At 33.4% G+C, this 13,181-nt stretch overlaps 2 protein-coding genes across 7 annotated transcripts in view; one reads left to right on the top strand and one right to left on the bottom strand.

The window, feature by feature from the left end:
* The window catches only part of LOC129915659 (catenin alpha), a 36,921-nt gene that overhangs the window by 3,585 nt on the left and 20,155 nt on the right, over positions 1 to 13,181 (top strand). The window contains exon 1 of one of the 5 annotated variants that reach the window (XM_055995312.1): positions 10,075 to 11,002. The exons of the other annotated variants lie outside the window; for them this stretch is intronic. Within the exon in view, the coding sequence (XP_055851287.1) occupies positions 10,930 to 11,002 (73 nt within the window). The 5' untranslated portion in view covers positions 10,075 to 10,929. Of the gene's footprint in view, positions 1 to 10,074; positions 11,003 to 13,181 lie in introns of those variants that run through there. 5 annotated transcript variants of the gene reach the window in all.
* The window catches only part of LOC129915667 (cholesterol 7-desaturase nvd), a 101,994-nt gene that overhangs the window by 85,919 nt on the left and 2,894 nt on the right, over positions 1 to 13,181 (bottom strand). The gene's annotated exons all lie outside the window — the stretch shown is intronic.

The raw sequence follows: 13,181 nt of genomic DNA, 5'->3' as shown, positions 1-13,181 counted from the left end.
TGCCCTCATCCAGGATTATCAGCTCTGTTCTGCCTAGCAAACTTATTCCAGCCCATACCATAACACTGGGCCCCCCAAATCGGTTACTTCCGTGAATACACGGTTCGCTAAAACGTTCACCTGGCCTTCTCCATACGCGTACTCGTTTATCATCACTAAAAAACTTGATCTTGCATTCGTCTGTAAAGAGTACAGACCTCCAGTTGTCCATGGTCTGATTTGAATGCTCACGGGCGTACCTTAATCGCGCTGCTCGATGGGCCGGTGTAAATCCGAATAGCGCGCAATCTGGAACGTTGATTATCTTCATGGAGTCGATTTCGAATGGTTTGATCGCTGACTTGAGTACCAGGTGACTGCCGGAGTTGAGTTTGTAAGGTCCGGGCGGTTACAGTACGCTCTCGCCGTTCAGGTATTCGAATGTACCGGTCTTCTTGATGAGTTGTGGCTCGAATTCTTCCTGATCCAGGTCTCCTTGCTGCAATCCCGGTTTCCTGGAAGCGTTCCCACATATTTCGGACAGCATATTTACCGCTTTAATTGCGTTTTCAGTATCCAAATGACGTCTAGAACCGGGCATGATAATCACGTTTAATCACAAAAAATAAGTTACAACAATTAAACAAAGTAACACTTTGCAACAACACCAGAATCGGACTGAGAAAAGAAATGCAATACATTTTTGCATTGATTGTTTTTCGAGCGTTGGGCTTTTTTGCCTATTCATTTGGAGGTAACGGTAAAATTATTGTTCAAAGCATTGTTATAGACTCATACACATGCAAACTTTACAAAAAAATGCTTCGCTTCGATAATGTTCACGAAATAAATATTTTTTTAAGCAAAATACAAGATGAATCTTGGGTGGGCCCTATTTTATTTTGAGTAATTTACTTAAACTGTGTATGTATTTAGGTTCTTTGATTATGCCGATGTCATTAGGGGTTTTCTTTTTTAGCTCTGAGTAGAGCACCGACCAGAACCTGAGCTCATCGAGCTCGGTCTGAGCAGAGTAATGCCGACTTTTCACGAGTCGATTTTAGCCGCACGATCTGATTGATTTTTTTTTCTATTTGGCGAACAAGTACTAACTGACTATATACCTAACTGACTATTGAAAAATTGGCCCTTAATAAAATAATTTATTTTTTAATTTCAGTCGGAGAACAACAGCTTCTGCTAACATTTCAAATGTTTTGATTTTTTTTCTCGTGTCATCTCACTCATGACATGAACAAAATAAATGAAATTGACCGCGCTCAGCTTTTTACTCCATCTACTCTATTAATTTTTCCTGAGTTCGTAGATCGCACTCAGGCCACGAAAAAATAATAAAGAATTAAACGCTCAGATATGTCTGAGCTTAAAAAAAATATACGGTTTTTTTTTTTTTTTGAGAGGTCAGTACGCTGCTCAGAGCTAATAAAGAAAAATGCTTGTTGTAGGAACATAATACAGTTCCTAGGTCGTTTTAATTGCACCAAAAGTCTTCCAAAAAATCAATCCTCATTCTAAACTGCATTTGATAGGTACATTTACATTTTAAAAGAATAATGCTTTCCAACACTACTACCACTTTCGGTGTCTAGCTCCTTCGACGTCAACCGTCAAAAAATGGAGAACTGAATTTGAACGTGGTCGCAAAACAAAGAAGGCTCAAAACTGCAACGAAAACCATCGATATGGTCCATAAGATTGGTATTGCAGTATGTATAAAGAGATATTTTCTGAGCGCTGGCTTGTAGTAATGTTACTAAATAGTCTTCCATCATGTTTCGATACATTGTTGGTAACAGCGCTGGAAGCTCGTAAGATTGATAAATTTAAATTATAATTTGTCGAAAAAAAGGTCACAATTTCATTTGTTTTTTTTTGAATGCTTGATTCTTTTCTCTTTATACTCGTATCGTTAGTCATCTTATTCAAAAATAAAAATACTCACAATTTTAACTATACAAATTGTATAATTGTATTGTCATCGATATATTTGGTACTCGATTTTATTACAACAGAAAGTTGATCTTTTGAAATGTAGGATGTAGGATTACGAGTTACGATTCATCATACTCAAACATATGCCAGGCAACTGCCTCTTACATGATTTTAATTCTCACCATAATGGTGTAGGTGTTTGCACCCCATAATAATGAAACGAGTCTTCTGTATATGATAAGGGCTTTCGTGGCTTTCTGGACTGTAACTTCTAAGTTTCTGTTCCAGTGGAGTTTAAAATATAATGATTTTCCTAGATATTGATTTCTAACTTTCTCGTTAACGACTCAGCCGATTTCAAAGAAAAATTTTTATTCAGAAGTTTTTAATTGACCAAACCAAAAAACAAAATTGGTTATTTTTAAGAAATTTGATCCCCAGAGCAGAAACATTTTCTTGCATCTCGTGATTGGAAGGATCTTATACTTACTTACTACAGCACTAAAACAAAAACGCAAATAAGATCCAAATGGATCATAAATAAAAGCTAGAGGTGCAAAGATGTTTTTTTTTAAAGACCACTGATTCTATAGTTGTCGCGGAGAAAGCAGTTATTTTTGTTTTATAGATTAAGCAGATGCCCTAATCAGGTATGTAATGTCCTCATCAACACAAGATCGACTTTTCCAACAGCGAATTTAGTAAGCTTACAAAAGTGTATATAAGTTTTGTTAAATGTACATTATGTCTCACAATATTTAAATTTTCTGCTGTTCTTATTAAATATTCAAAATTAAATAAACTTTATGGAAATTCTTTAGCAAATTAGGTGACTTTTTTTAATATTTAAAATAAATTTTTTTATTGTAGGCTTAAAGTCAATTGTATTCTTTTATTTTTTGGCGCAACGTTTCAGGGATGGTTATCCCCTTCATCAGGCAAAATATAAACAGTATTTGATTAAATTAAATTTCCCCTGATGAAGGGGATAACCATCCCTGAAACGTTGCGCCAAAAAATAAAAGAATAAAATTGACTTTAAGCCTACAATAAAAAATTTATTTTATGGCAATTCTTTCATATTCCCGTTGATAATGACTTTCTGCCAATATAGCAGAAATCTTTAAACTATCAAATTTGATCCACCCTTAGATAAATCAGGTATATTATAAACCCTGTTCTTTTTATTAGAAAAAAAAACTTCATTTTTCAACTTTTTGAACAATTCTTCATAAAATTGTTCATATCCCTTTGCAATGTGTTGTAAGTGATATGGATCCAAGTAGTGCTAGGTATCTACAATTCAACATCCTTACATCTTTCACGTACTCAACTTTACACATTCCCTGTTACAATAGTCGCTGTGTTTAATTATTCACACTCTGTTCATAACACACCCTCTCTCTATGAACTTGCCTATTCAAAATCAAGAATCAACAACAAGCGCAAGCTTTTGAACTTTGACTTACTTATTTCCGGTTCTTTTAATCATTGTCACACAAAAGAAAAAAAAAAAAAGTAAAATAATCTTTTTTTTTCATGTGTACACTTACCCTTTGTCACCGGTTTATTTGGCTTCTATAGAAAATTTATTTCTATTGCAAGCGAACTTACCACCCTTCATAATCAATACTTTTCAATTAAACGTTTAACCTTTCACTTCACTTTTGAGCTGAGTGCAAACAAACATTTGTTCCTTTTAAACGCAAACAATAAAATTTTGTTCACAAATAAAATCATAAAAGGTAGGTCCTTTATACTTTTTTTTTTTTCATTTTTTTTTATTATTAAAAAACAAACAAAAAATCAGAAGAAGACGAAAAGACTTAGTATGCCCAAAGGACATAATAAATATCCCAAATATTTTGCAGACAACATGTAAAACGAAACTTCTCAGCGTGAATAATGTCGTATAATATTTTATGCAAAATAACAAACAACAACAACAAAAAAAAAAGTAAACTAATCCAGTTCATCTAATAACTCTTTGATCTGCATCCTTTTGAAACTACAAACACACACATACGGATGTTTGTCCCACACAAGGGAGAGGACCAGGACAGGATATGCCTTTGATTTTCTTTTTTTCTTTGATTTGTTTGTATCTTAAATCCGATACAACCCTAAGGGATGAATTTTACTGAGTTAGAAAAAAAAGTGCATCATATAATTCCACAGAAACAGAAAGATAAAAGATAAAATAAAAATAAACCTACCATGGATTGGAGTTGGCTTTTAATCGGTTTTATAAAAGAAGAAAGTGAATGTGATTGTTGAAATATAAGCATTTGGCATTGGGTCTAATTAAGTGGGTTTGGCAGCGGTTCAAATATTAAAAACATTGGTGTAGTACTGTGTTTTTGGTTTTTGAAAAAAAAAAAAAAAAAATTGTTATTATTCGCGTTGCTTCGCAGGTTTTAAAAAAACTTTCTCACTGGTATCTTATTTGAAATGGCTGAGTGATATTGATTCGTACTAAAGCCAAATTCTGGAAAATTCAGAAAGGGTATTATGCTATAATTGTGTAAAAACAAAAAAAAAAAAAAAAACAGAATTAGAAAAATTATTTATTTTAAATAAAAGCCGAATTAATTGTAAAAGGCTGAATTTTGAAAGACAATAGAAATTGAGCAGAATTTTCGTTAAAAAAGCAGAAATTTGAAAACCAGAATTTTGAGCTAAGAATTTTGCCTCACTTCCTTAAATTTAGTTTAATTCATAAAAATTTAAGGAAACTATAGGACAATAACGAAGAAAAAAATAACCTTCGTGCACTTTAATACCCCACAGCATTTTATGCAACAATTAATTTCAGCATAGGCAAGTTGGCTTCTTTTTTTACAGTTCAGTAAACAAAACAAGAAAAAAACATAAAAATACAATTATACCTTTTTTTAATATTAAATCTGAGAATATTAAGGTAAGTTGTTTTGTGTTATTTATTTATGTATGATAAAATAAATTAGAAAATTGTTTATATACACTGCCGCTCATATGAATAGGTTCACATTTTAGTTCATCTTACTTTTAGCCTGTCTTGGTATTTAATGCAATGGCACATCTTTTTTATATATGCAACGAGAGAACATCTTTATGCGCTTAGTTTAGGAGAAAAAAAATTGTCTTGGGGCCTACCGTTCTTCTCACACGGTAGCTAGACCAAATCTAGTCAAAAAATCAAGCATATTTTTTGGCTCATCTGAATAGGTTCAAAAGCAAAAAATGTTAATAAATGATGAGTTGCATGGGTCTGTTGGACTCAAAATTGTGTCTGTGAATAAATCTGATTGTGTATTACCTGTAAGGATGAAAACGGGTCGTGAAAAAATCTTAAGGCGCGGAAAAAATGGGGAAAATAAAAGAAGTCTTTGAATCAGCCCGAAACCAACGATGCATTGGGACAAAAACAAACGCAAGTTAAAATTTAGTAAGCAGTTATTTGCGCAATATCCAAGGGTATAGAAACAACATTAAAAGTCGATGCAACTTAGTCACAACATGGCCCGATAGATGTGCAATGATCACAACAGCATGACTTCGGTCTAAAAACTAAACTGAAAACCGGTATAAAATGCAGTTTAACGACAACAAAACGGGTTGTTAGAAGTGGTAAACATTTGAGAAGAACAAATCTTCGCAAAAATTACCACTTTATAAACCACGAAAAGAAACTCGCCGACAATAGTAAAAAAAAAACTGTGTTACAAATTGCAGATCGAAAGTTTTGTAGAAGGAAATAGCTTTGCAATAATGACACTGCCTTCACAGTTATCTAAACACATTAAAATAATGCTTCTATCTACGAAGGTCATAAAAATAGGAATTTAGCCCTCAGCGCCCACTAAATTCATTTTTTTTCCTTTGAAAAATCACCGGTTGCAAATTCGACTTTCACGACATTTTTTTTTTTTTTTTTTGTAGGCGAGTTTCTTTTCGTGGTTTGTAAAGTGGTAATTTTTGCGAAGATTTGTTTTTCTCAAATGTTTACCACTTCTAACAACCCGTTTTGTTGTCGTTAAACTGCATTTTATACCGGTTTTCAGCTTAGTTTTTAGACCGAAGTCATGCTGTTGTGATCATTGCACATCTATCGGGCCATGTTGTGACTAAGTTGCATCGACTTTTAATGTTGTTTTTATACCCTTGGATATTGCGCAAATAACTGCTTACTAAATTTTAACTTGCGTTTGTTTTTGTCCCAATGCATCGTTGGTTTCGGGCTGATTCAAAGACTTCTTTTATTTTCCCCATTTTTTCCGCGCCTAAAGATTTTTTCACGACCCGTTTTCATCCTTACAGGTTATACACAATCAGATTTATTCACAGACACAATTTTGAGTCCAACAGACCCATGCAACTCATCATTTATTAACATTTTTTGCTTTTGAACCTATTCAGATGAGCCAAAAAATATGCTTGAATTTTTGACTAGATTTGGTCTAGCTACCGTGTGAGAAGAACGGTAGGCCCCAAGACAATTTTTTTTCTCCTAAACTAAGCGCATAAAGATGTTCTCTCTTTACATATATAAAAAAAGATGTGCCGTTGCATTAAATACCAAGACAGGCTAAGAGTAAGATGAACTAAAATGTGAACCTATTCAGATGAGCGGCAGTGTATTTCCAACGTTGGACGTAAAATATAATTTGCGCACAGGTGCGACATACCATTTTTATGGTTTAAGGTAGCTATCTACCTTTTTAAGTGATATTGCATATTTAGCATTCGGTAGCATAACTTCCTGGATCATCTGAACTGAGAGATGCTGATCCTTAATGACTTCAATTTGGTGTATGAGTCCAACACCATAGAAAGAAAAATAAACCCAAAGCAATATACTGGATTCTCCGTACTCAATTTTTTTTTGCTGTGAAACATGGATTTTATTCTGTGTTTTTCGGTGGCTAGACCAAGTTTCTCTTTGCGAATTTTAATCTTTTTCGTACGTGGGCTGCTTGACTATGTTCTCTTTAACGTCTACGAACCGTTTAACGCTGGCATCAACATAAAATATTTCTTTAATTCCAGACAAGGATTGATTTTGAAATGCCTGACAACTCGTTTCATCAACTTTGAGGGTTTTATCGACTTTCGGGAGCGAGTTTCATCCAACTGGATTTTTGACCTTCGCACGGGTTTTGCCATTCAAAATCAATCAAATTAGACCACGTCTAGACCAAAAATATAATTAATTTCATTACAATGCAACAAAATCCAACCTTTTTCTGAACTTTCAAATTCTAGAAATAAAAGGAGAATATGATATTTCTTCACATAAACCGATTCACTACTTTTATTTAGCCTGGAAGAACTCGCAACATGGATTAACAACGTTTGTTTATCATATTATCGTAGCAACAAAAATTAATTGTACATGAAACATGATCATTGAGAAATTGTAACTAAGCCAAAGTGTATCAGTCACTATCATGGAAATAAAAAATAAACAAAACCCAACCTATCCAATGTTTTCATTTATACTACTATTATCTGCAACTGTAATATTTGAAATAATTTCCAAATAGTTATGTAATTACATTCATTTTATAAATGAGCCTCATAAAAAAATTTCTTATAATCTATAACAGTTAGTAAATAAAAAGTTTTTTTTTCGCTTATTCAGAAAGAACATTTATTTGGAGTTGTTATTACAGTATCGTAATGCGATATATAAATGATTGTATTCATGTCTTAGTTAAACCATCGATTTTACTCACCCTAATGGACGGCAAATATGTACTCTTATATATCTTCTATAACGTATCCTTACATTACATACATACTATGGAGATGCAAAGAAAAGTCCAAAGGGTTAAAGAAAAGGTTCAAACTAGAAAAGTAAATAAATCAAAGTTTTGTTAAGAGGTGAAACTGGGTTATTCTTCAGAGATGAAGAAAAAAATGCAAAAATAATAGGTTTAGATCAAAAGGAAGTCATAAAAAAACTTAATGATATCTTAGAAACTCTTGGAACTGTGTTTTGTAAGAGAAACAAGTGAGAAACCCAACTGGCCAGCTTTTGGAAGAGGCTCAAGAAGCCCGAAACAAGGAAAACAGAATAATTAGGGAATTTTTACCAAGAAAAACTTCACGATCGAATATATAAATGCTAATCTTAACAGGTTGTTTATATTTTCGGATCCACTTCTTGTAATAAAAATGAAGTTGTGCTGTTGTTAGCTGTACCAAGCGAATAAACCATTGAAAAAGCATGGTTCTTAAATTTGGCATTTTTGGTCAAAACTGTTAAAGATAAGTTCAAATAAATAAAGAGTTGAAACCTTCAATAATAAACATTTTATTCAAGATATGAAAATCTTTTACAGTATGCCTTAAAACTTGATTAAAAAACAATCAAACCCTAACATTTTATCACAAAATGTACTGAATTAATCAAAGAGTCACGTGTCAATTAAAATGACCTCCATCTACTATTGCGTCACTAAAAAAAACATTACATACGTACATGTAACTTAACTTTTACCGATCTCCAATCGTAATGAAAAGGTTTAATTAAAAAACCAAAATTTAACCAACACACTAATACAAACAAAAAAAAAGCCTTATTAAATAAAAAAGTCCCATCCACATCCTACGTACGGTAGATACGTATAATATTTTATCAAACACAAATTTTGTTTGACTATGCAATTTATTATTATTACAACTTTTTTTTTGTGGCTTTGTTGTTTCTAATGAAATGAAATGTCTTTGACCATGACAACCAAAACCTTTTTTTAACAAAAAAACAAAAAAAAAAAAATAAAAATAAAATTACAAAAAGCATTCATTACACAACTCTTCAAAGACAAAACCAAATTCGTTTTGTTCAAAACACACAAACACCAAAACACCCGTGTAGAATAGACCGACCATCATCATCCATCCATCCAAAAGCAACAACAAAATCCATCCCATCCAAATGGTTACCATGTGAATTTTAAAAAACCCAACCAACCAACCAAAGTCCACCCACCACTAACTGATGTATAAATCAAACAAGAGGAAAATTCAACTCTCTGACAAAATGAAAAAAAAAAAAGATGAAACGCTTTTCCTCTGGATTTTAGAAAATATTCCTCTGTTCACAAAATTATATAGGTATATGTATGTGGAGAGTATAACAGAATTGTCGGTTAGGTACATATTACGTGTATAAAGATGTTAGAGAGTCACCATAGTAAAATGATAACCTTTATATGCAAACAAAATTATAAAAAGTAAAAATTTTTCTAAAATTCCCTAGAATTTACCTACACTCGTTCTAAAAAGTACCTAGTAGTTGTAACAAAACTTGATAAAAAGACCCACAGAGAGTTAAGGACAATCGTAGGTGTATACTATATATATATGTGTTTGTATAGAATATAGTTGAGAGTTTGAAGTCGATGATGATGATATCCTGATGCTTGTGCCTTCTGTGACTAAGGTTAGGAGCAGCACTGCAAGACGACGAGAGAAAAGCGAGAGAATAATATCTCACCGTTTTTCTTTGATGGAAAATGGTCCATTGATGTTTTTAATTTAATTATTTTGTTTCTACCAGCACACTCTTCCGCCCGTTTCTGGTCCCGACCCTTTGCCGGCTTCATCGTTTTCCTTTTCGTCGTCTTGGTTGTCTTTATAGTCATCATCATCATATCGTCCTCGTCCTTGTCGTTGCCCTCACTCACAACACACTGTAGATACCAGCCACCTAACCATTGTTGCCCTTCTTCTTGCTTAGTTCCATCTGCTACTCGCACTCCCTCGTCTCTTGTCGACACACCATATCATTCCCCACCACCCTTACCATCACCAGCCACCATTCACCATCACCATCATCCTCACAGTCAGACATGAATGGGAGCTTCCTTTGATCTGCTTTGATCTTTCGGAAAGTGGCTTTTAAGAGGTTTCTTTTGTGAACAAACGCGTGAGCAAACCAGAAGAAGAGCGAGAGCTAGTAGAACCCAGAGTAAAACACTGAGGAGAGTGAAAGAAGGACGAGGGGTTCCATTTAAGGCTGCTCTGAGGGTTAAGATTGGGTTTGGTTTCGTTTGGTTTGGTTCGTTGGGTGATGGTCGTGGTGGTGGTGCTGGGTTGTATTTTTGTGGGTGGCACAAGGATGAAAGGAAAAGTTTTAAATATTAACACACATACATTTACAACAACAACAATAACAACAACAAAATGGATATAGTACCTTTGAGAATCTTCTTTCCATATCACTGACAGTTTTCCTTGATGCCTTGCCTTTGCCAGTAGAGTAGTAGAGTTCTGGTTCTGTGTTGTTGGTTGTATTTGTATTTTGATGAATTTGTATTTGTGTTGTGTTTTGTACGCACAAGAAACGACGATGTGATGTGATACTCTGATGCCGCTTTTTCTATGTTCTGTGCAGTGCCAGCACTGAGGACGATGATGATGATGTTGACAATGACGATGTTGATGATGATGATGATGAATCCCTGTGAATTGTAGGATGTCACCACCGAGTAGACAAATAGAGAGCATCACAGTACACCAGTATTAGACAACTTTTCATTCCTGTTGGTTGTTTCTTCGGGGTTTTTTTCTGTTTAACGATTTAGATGAAAAACTGAATATATAGCGCGCGTGTTTTGTGTAACTTGAACTCTATTTCATCCTGGCAAACAACAAAACAATTTAAAAGAAAAAAATAAAGAAAGGAATACAAAAAAAAAAAAGGATACACGGGAATACCTCTCTAAGTGCGTCTCGGCTCGACTTGGAATTGACTTAAATACACAACACAATACAATAAGAAGTTTTTGGTTTCTTGGGAAATGAGTTAAACGGGAACTTTGACACAGCTCCAAAAAAAAGGACTCTAAAACCACCTTCATATAAAACCAAGAAATTGAATTAAATCCTTATTTAGTTTCTTCTGTGTCGGTTAGTGGCAAGTGACAAAGACTGTGCTCCTCTTTACTATATTTAAGAGTGTAAACGATAACGGTAGAGTGTGTGTTGGTTACGTTCCACTTTTTCGATATGTCTCGCTGTTTGATAATTAGCATGCAGCAATATTTGCAAAATGCAAATTCGTCTGACGATGATGATGAAGGTAATAATACTTATCGAAAACTCTCTCTCTCTCAATTTTCTCAATGAAAATGTCAAAGAGAGTGAGAGAGAAATGAGAGTAAAAAAATTACGAAAAACTATTTTGTTGAAATGTTTTGTATAACGGCAACGGGGAATAAATGTACTACATACCTGTCTTTTTGTTGTTGTTGTTTTGTTTGTAAGTGGTTTTAGTGAGGTTCCTTTGATGTGATGATGTGAAGACTGTTAAGAGGCAGCAAGAGAGAAGAAGGAGGTAGTAGATGCTAATATTAGGTTGTTTTTTTTTTTTTTTTTGTTTTAAGTGAAAACAGAGAAAGCTAATGAGAAAAACTTGTGTCATCAAAGCCTGAGCTGATTATTGTGTGGTTCTATGTTTCCTTTGTTGCTCTGCATCACAGTGGTTTCTGATTTATATTTTTTGTTTTTACTTTTTTTTATTTAAGAAAAAAATATATAACTTCATCTATCTACCTGAGGAGGGAAAGAAGCGGGTTTGAATTAAGAATTTTTTTTGTTTTTTCCTCTATGAAAATTCATAACATATCCACCTTTTGGTGTATTTCTCCCCTCTCGTCAGTGTTATGGAGAGAGCAGAGATATGAAAGAAGGACTCTTGTATATTCATATAAAGGTGTTTCACTTATAAGCAAGTGATTAAACGAGTTGAAACGAAAAACTCAAGTGCTCTTGTGCTTTTTTTTTTTGTAGCTTTTCTATGTTTTTTTTTAATACTTTTACATATGCCTTTCTGCTTTGGTTATGCCTAGGTACCCTATCACTAGCGTATACAAGTCATCATGGTAAGAGATCAAAGACAAGCGACGAGACAAAAGCATGACTTAACTTGATCTCGCTCAGCGCAGGAAGTGTGTACTTTATATGTTTTTCTTTTTTTTTTTAAGAAGAGACAAAAGGTAAGAGATAAACGATTGGCGGCCACCAATGTTGGTTTTTTTTTAAATATATTTTTGTGTGTTGTTTTTTTTTTTTTGAGTATATGCAATGACTCTTAAAGGCAAAAATCTCTAGACAGAGTGTCTCGTCGTTGCCGCCGCCGACGACATCATCATGTCATTTTTTTTATACTTCCACACGTAATACACACAAACAAATACAAGAAAAAATTTTATAAGCCTGGGTGATATACTTGATGTTATTTAATTGTAAGAAGCTTTTTTTTTCTTTCTTTTTTTCTTGAGCTGATGCATTCATTGACACAGAAAATGTTAAGGAATTAGTTGTAGGAATGAGGAAGAATTCCTTTGTAGAACAAAACATGAAAGAGATATAACTTTAAAGGAAAAATGTTGATCGAGCACTTTTTTTTTATTTTGTCGGTCTTTGTGTAAGCTAGAGTCGTTTGTGGTAAGTGTGCGCACTTTTGACTTTGAATAAGTATTACAAGCATAATATAGGATGTACATAAAAAAAGTAAATTGATTATTACAGATACATGTTTTGACTTCTTAAATTCAATTAAAATTTAACTAATATTTATAAAATTATTTATGTTTTCCTAAGAAAACCAAAACAGGTCATATTGCGCACACTTACCCCTTCGAAGGGGTAAGTGTGCGCAGGGTGTACGGTAAGTGTGCGCAGGTACTTTTGCTTAGTAATCTAAATGAATATCTATTGTTCTTTTTTTTCATTTTTTAAAGACATATAAAAACCAAACGAGGGGTCTGAGACTCCCGCTCCCATACGATTTTCTCATTATTTTGATCCATTCTGTACACTGTGAAATTTTGATGCATTTTGAAGCATTTTATGCAAGTATATATATTTTCAGTGGAATCCCATGCATTTGCATGCGCACACTTGCCCCCAAATTTTTGCGTACACTTACCCCAAATGCAGTTTTTTATTGTTTTTGATAAAATATTAATAAATAAATACAAAAAACAATAACATTTTTATTGGAACATAAAGTTTAAATAGTAAGCTCAATAAAAAAAATCAATTGATTTCACTTTAAGTCAAAGACAGGTCACTGTCACAGTTTGAAAAGTGTGAAAAATTTTAAGGAAAGTTAGCTTTTTTTTCTTTTGCTTTTTCTCGAAACATTAAAAACAACAGAAGCATAAATATAACGGACTTCGACGAAGATCAGATATCTAATTAATTGTGCATCAGCAGAAATTTAAATTTTTACACTAGTTTCGAGAAAATAGCAA

Source organism: Episyrphus balteatus, chromosome 3 (genome assembly GCF_945859705.1).
Source record: "Episyrphus balteatus chromosome 3, idEpiBalt1.1, whole genome shotgun sequence".
NCBI classification, from domain to species: Eukaryota; Metazoa; Arthropoda; class Insecta; order Diptera; family Syrphidae; genus Episyrphus; species Episyrphus balteatus.
Note: the sequence above shows the minus strand (reverse complement) of the source record. Positions and strands in the feature narration are given on the sequence as shown.